The sequence below is a fragment of the Morus notabilis genome, unplaced genomic scaffold (genome assembly GCF_000414095.1).
Source record: "Morus notabilis unplaced genomic scaffold, ASM41409v2 Scaffold76, whole genome shotgun sequence".
NCBI classification, from domain to species: Eukaryota; Viridiplantae; Streptophyta; class Magnoliopsida; order Rosales; family Moraceae; genus Morus; species Morus notabilis.
The window spans coordinates 200768-207363 of record NW_010360995.1 but is presented as its reverse complement, the minus strand read 5'-3'; the positions used below and the strand labels follow the sequence as shown (position 1 = coordinate 207363).

Below are 6596 nucleotides of genomic sequence, written 5' to 3'. Positions count from 1 at the left end.
TGAGATATAGTTCCTACTTGCTGAGTGAAAGCTCAATCTGATATGTTCATGTTGTAGGTAAGAAACCTATCAGCAATTCTTGAAGGGCGCAGTTATCTTCCGCAGTAAGTTTAAGAAAAATCATGTATATGTCTATATGATTCAAAGGTTTCAAGCATGTATGTTTAAAAAGTATATGTACATATGTATGTTAAGAAAATTGAGGTTATAGTTAACAACCCTAGTTTTGAGTATTTAAGTTTTAGAACGTTGCAACAGTGCATGCAAGAAATAAACGAATTTTAAACATGACGATTTAAATGATTGATTTTAAAAGAACTTTAAGATGTACTTGAATTTAAGATTTCTCACGAAATCCGTTTTAAAGTCAAATTAAATGGCCCATTTGAATTGGCTAGTTTTAGAAAGGCTTTTAAAGAGTATTTGAAACAAGAGTTCAAACACAGCTCCATTTGAAAAATATTTCTAGAAGGTTTTATCTTAATTGAAATTAAGAAAAGCTTTAAGAAATTCAGTGATTTATTCTTTTGAAATTATTGTTACGAATTATGAAAGTATTCCTTCTTATGGTTAAAAAAAAAAATGTTTCGCAAATTTTAAGAAACCCCAGTAAGTACAAGTTAAAGTTTAAGTTACAGTGGCGGGCTCATAGGAGGGGCGTCCCACATAACCAGATAAGTTATGGACAAACTTGTCAAGTTATGGTTCATAACCAGACAAGTTATGAACGAAAACAGTAATTTGACCTATTTATTAACTTATGTAAACTATTGGCCTATTAATTTTAATTCATCTCAAGTCTTGGCCTATTTCCCTATTTCTCCCTTTTATTTTCTCCTGTCTTTTTCAAGGCTCATTTATGATTCATTATCCAATGTATATTTTTTTTTTTACCGCAAACAATGCTCATACATAACATAAAAATTTGATATCAACCTCTCGAGCACCTCGATCTCTCATTGCCGTCACCTGTGACATACACTAACATTGGTTTACTTAACATAAATCATATGAAATAAATAAATGTCATGTTCAATCGTTAAGTCTTCTTAAATATCCGTAAAAGAAAGCAGCGAGCGATGCATAAAATATTTTTCGTACTTTTGTATAATAATGCATCAACCAATTCTCTTTCTGTTCAATTGGCTAAGGGTATAATGGTGGTTTGGTAATTGACAAAGAAGTTTTCACCACTCTCGTATATGCCATCCAATAAAACTATTTCACACAACTTGTTTAAGCTATACTACATACTCTTGACTCTCCAAAAAAGTACTTGAAACTCCTGAGGCTCGTTAGTTGTTGTTGGAGTAGGTATAAATTTGCTGTAACTATACTTAAGTCTCATCGAGCCTCGAGAAGTGAAATGCTCATATCATTCGTTGAAGATGAGTCGGGCTTTGTGGAGGAACTGTCTCTTTTCACTGCACCCGTCTCTGTGAAATAGCCGGGTGGTTTGGGTTGAGGCAGCTCACTGTCACTTCCCAACATCACAGCCACAGATGACATATTTGGTCTATCCACCGGACTTTGTTGCACGCATAAGAGACCGACATGAATGCAACGCAACACTTGTTTTAGATTGTGGTCCGATTCCCTTAAGTGCTTATCAAGCAATCCAAATGAACTGCCCTCTTTATGCAATATCCATGCCTATTAATGTCAAAATCCAAAAGTGTCAGTACTGAGATAATTTAGATTTATACTTGGAAGTAATGAAAATTAATTAAGGTTTTTGTCAACTTACATGTCCAATGAGGGTGAAACCTTGATTTTCTTGGTGAAAGCCTCTGCTTTTATTTCCACTTACAATCTCCAACACCAATATACCAAAACTAAAGACATCCGACTTTATTGAGAATAAGCCATCGAATGCGTATTCCGGTGCCATATAGCCACTACACAGCATCATTAAAAACAGTCAAATAAGAAAAATATTTATTCGGAATGTTATGTATATGTAATTCAAAAAAAAAAAAAAAAAGTGAAAGAATAATACTCACTAGGTTCCAATTACTTTGCTTGTCTGTCCTTCTGTCTGATCTCCTCCAAAAGTTCTTGCCAAGCCAAAGTCTGAAATTTTAGGATTCATCTCATTGTCAAGTAAAATATTACTAGCTTTGAGATCTCTATGTATTACTCTCAATCTAGAATCCTGGTGAAGATATTGAAGTCCTCGAGCAATTCCGCATATGATTTGGAAGCGCTTTGACCATTCTAGTAGTTTTCCTTGGGTCTGATCTGCCAATATTTCTTCCAAGTTAATAAAGCTACACCAAATTAGAAATGAATTAGTTATGTAACCTATGTGGGTTGGGATTCTAACCAAAAATGAAAAAGTCAAGGCTTCTGTTCGGCATATATTCATATATCAGCAATTTCTCTTCTCCCTGAATACAACAACCAAGAAGCTTCACAAGATTTCGATGTTGAAGCTTGGCAATTAGTTTTACTTCATTTTTTAGCTCTCTCACTCCTTGCCCAGAACTTATTGATAGCCTCTTTACTGCAATTTCTTGGCCATCTTCTAGCTTACCCTGCATTTTTTATTTACCTTGAATATTTCAAATGAAAGACGATAAAAGCAAACACTTAAACATGGACTAAATGTATTTCTCAAATTTCCACATCAGAAGCTTACTCTGTATACTGGTCCGAAGCCACCTTCCCCAAGCTTATTGTCTGCTGAAAAATTTTCAGTTGCAGCAGTTATAGAAGACTGATCAAACAATGGTAGTTCCAGGTCTTCGTCTTGGTCTCCATTACGACTTACTGTTTCATTTCCATCTGTTTTGTCTAATATGATCTTCATGTTAGATATAACAAATGAAAAAGTTCTTGAGGGCACCAACAATGTTAATATCACCACTAATAAAAAGTGACGTTTCCTATGGATCCCCTGTTAAGGGACCCACCATGTATTATTGGGTGGTGTGGGGTGCCCACTGTTGCGCAAGAACATTGTCCTAAGAAATGATGACGAAATATGCACAGCCAATACAGCAATATTTATACCTTGAAGACAAAGAATTAAGGCATAATTGTACACCAAGCAGAATTTTATTTTCTTAAAAAAAAAAAAACAAAAAGTAGTTTCCGGCTAATTAAACTGATTTTTTCCGGGTTCATCTTGTATTCTATTTTCTTTATTAATTTTGTTTGAGCAAGTCTTAGGTGATTGGGATGTGGTTAAAACTTCGGTAATGCCCAATATTCCTACGTTTGTTCCAAAAAAAAAAAAAAAAAATAAATAGCAAACCACAAAAAACAAAATTGTCCAAGCAAAGGTGTATCCGTAAACTTGAACAACGTTTAAACAATAATTAGATGAGGAATACGTGTTAGGATTGCCTTCATATAATTGTTTCTGGAGTGATTGTTGCTCTTTTATATAGACTCTTTACATGTTGCCAAAATAAAGTGTCACTTTCATTTGGGTTGTTCACATGTGGTCCAAAGTCAACAAATGTGGCAATATATCTCTCAGGAGACGACAAAAATCTCTTTTGTTGTTGTTTTTGTTTTTTTTTTTTTGTTTTTTTGAAGGAAAACGAAAACAGAGTAAGAACAAAGGTTATTACCTTTTGAGGCTCTCCTCCAAATGAAATAGCCAAGTAGGAGCAACCCAGAAAAACCACCAATGGCAGCAGCCACTATCAGCACTGCTCTCATCTTACTATCAGCTTTTCGTTTTTCTAAGTTATTTTAAAACCCAAAAGAAAATCAAATCAAATTGTAGCTAGAAGATTACCAAAAAAAAAAAAAAAAAAAAAAAGAAATTGATGATATTTTTATGAAATAATTAGGAACATACTTAGCTCTGAATGTGGCATGCGAATAAATAGATATTGTCCACCAATGGGAAATTGCCTAATATCTTTCATATCCCCAAACCAGATGACACAACCACTTCCTTTTCCTCTGATATCAGAATTTGTATAAGCCATACAAGAACAGTTGCTTAAACATTTGGCCCTGCATTCCTTTAGATTCATACTCTTATTCACCCAAGAATGTGTTGTATCGGGCACTTTCAACCCCGAAAATTTGATAAAGCCATCTTTATCTTTCTCCAGGCAGTTCAGTGGAATGTTCCTTGCACATCCTTCAGACCAGTCCATTAGATTCCATTTCTCTTGAGACTTGGGCTTGAATCCTCCTAGGCATTGACAGATAGGATTTTCGTTTACCATACAATTCGCATTCGCTCCGCAGACACCGTACTTGTCACAGTCGTCTCTAGGCACTGATGCGTAAATCCTCCAAGTTTGATCTGCCTCTATCCATGTAAGGCGCTGACGAAAACTGGTGGTTTGATTCAGGACTATTCTTGAGATCACAGACTTACTCATGAGGTTGTATATGTAATACATCTCATCGTTATTATAAACAAAGTCGAAACCATAGAGCGGGTTTGACCTTAGTTCCGGTGAGCCACTAAGACGAAGGCCATTCCAAGGTCCGGTGCGGTAGAACTTTGCGGTGCCCTTTCGTATATAAGCTTCGGGGAATGTATGAAGTTGTGGATCAAACTCAAACCCATAAGTGAAATCTCCAGGACAAGGGTCATCCCAACTCTTCCACGCTGAGAGACGCCGCTTAAGGCCTATCCTCAAATCCCACCCCATTTTCATGTCTGGCAGCAATGTATCCGAAGGATAGTCAAAGCTTTGCCATAAATAGTTCTCTGAGTTTCCATCTTCCTCATCTCTAAGTACAAGATTTCCGGAATCTAGAAGCTCCACTATTGGTTTCCGGGCTTGTATCGATGAGCTCGTCGACCACACAACACTCTTATTCTGATACAAAAGCACAAGATTACCTGTGCCGTTTATGGTGAGCAAGCCAGAGGAATCATTAATCGAGTTGCAGCGGTTTGCAACCCAAACGACAGTTTGAACTGGGATGTTCTTGTACCAAATTCCAACGTAACGATTCTCTGAATTGTCTGGAGTGAAGAAACCAAGCTCAAAGCTTCCTTCTTTAGAAACCAAAGTTCCGCCATCACTAAGGGATCGGAATTGAGTGATGCTATCAACTACAGAGAGAACTGACTGGGATAGAAAAAAGAAAAGAAGAGAAATTAGCAATATTGAAGTACAAACCGCCATTTGTTTTCTTTCTGGGCTTAGAGACTACAAACTGATAATGTGAAATTCCTTGTGATTGGGCTCTTTGAGAGAGAACGTACCTTGGAGGATACGGCAGATATAGATATTGACTTACTATCCACGTCTTTGGGAAAGTGTCAATTTCATGGAGAAAAACTCGTCAGAAGAGATGCGTAATCCAGCATTCTTCACCAGCTGACACTTTATAGTCAAACTTTCATATAACGTTTGAAGAGATGCGTTTTCCCAGCTGACCAAACTCGGATATTTTGATTCTGGATGATCAAAGTAGTATTTAGTAGTATTTAGATGTGTCAAAATTAGATGGAGCATTGCCATTGGGTGTTAGTGGTGTCAATTCACATATAGCGGGCCCAAAGCATATTTACTTGAAACTCATTGTGAGTAGTGGTAGAATTACTGTAGTGGAATTAAAAATTTAACAAAATTTCGAGAACATTTTAAAAATAGCAAAAATGTCACATTTTATAGTGTATATTTTAATGAAATTAATTCTTATTATTCTTCAAATATTAGGAAAATTTTGTTATATTTCAACTTCACCATACTGAGATTTTGCTATTTATCTAAAAAGTCTTATAATTGTGAATGGGTAAATAGCATAGCATATTTAAAATTGTGATTAATAACTTTAAAAAATAGTAAATAGCATAATATAATAAATTAGATTTACAATGTCACTAAAAATTTAGAAATATGCTCAACTCTTTCTCCCCCACCACTCTTTCTCTCTCCTCTCTCCGCTCAGATCCACCACTTTTGGTGCCAGCGCCAGCAACAGCAATAGGTATATCTCAAATTTACCAATAAATCTAATAGTCGGAGCCCAAGAATCACACAAATACAACTTCCACACACAATTGGGACCAAACCGTGGGACTTTTTTTTTTTCATTTTCGTGCTCAAGTTAGCAACTTTTTTCTTTAATTAGTAAAATTATGTGTATACAATGTGTTTTTTTCACTTTGCTCAGAAAGCATACACATATGACATGTTGAGACAAATCGATTTCTATGTGATGTTGGGGGAAAATCCACTGCGTCCTCAAATCTAGAAAAAAAATATAAGTCCAGAGTTTATAATTTTTTAAGCTTCGACATTAAGTAGAAAAATGATTATAAGAAAGAAAGCATGAGAATCTAAGGCCCTGTTTGTTTTTGTTTTCGTTTCCATTTTTCACGCTTTTCGAAGCTAAAAAATGAAAACACAATTTAAAAACGCGTTTGGCGCAAAACTTTTCAAAAAACAAAAACAAAAACGTTTTTATCTTTTTGTGAAAACTAAAAACGAAAAAAAGACGTTTTCATTTTCACGTTTTCGTTTTCTGAAAACGGATTTCAGTTTTTTTTTTCTTCTCTCTCTTCTCCAGCCGAAGAAGACGCGGGACATCCGGCGAAAGCCCACCGTTGCTCCTCTCCGACTGGGCCGCCACCATCTTCTCCAATTGCCCGCCACCATCTTCTC

At 35.8% G+C, this 6596-nt stretch overlaps 1 protein-coding gene across 1 annotated transcript; it reads right to left on the bottom strand.

The window, feature by feature from the left end:
• Positions 1-1078: 1078 nt before the first annotated feature.
• LOC21412406 (G-type lectin S-receptor-like serine/threonine-protein kinase At4g27290) lies at positions 1079-5111 on the bottom strand. Its single transcript, XM_024165413.1, has 7 exons — positions 3815-5111; positions 3582-3683; positions 2642-2796; positions 2327-2537; positions 2004-2241; positions 1748-1898; positions 1079-1653 (listed from the first exon to the last, which is right to left on the bottom strand). Exons 1-7 carry the CDS (start codon positions 5109-5111, stop codon positions 1345-1347), a joined length of 2463 nt encoding a protein of 820 aa, XP_024021181.1. The 3' UTR covers positions 1079-1344.
• Positions 5112-6596: the final 1485 nt, after the last annotated feature.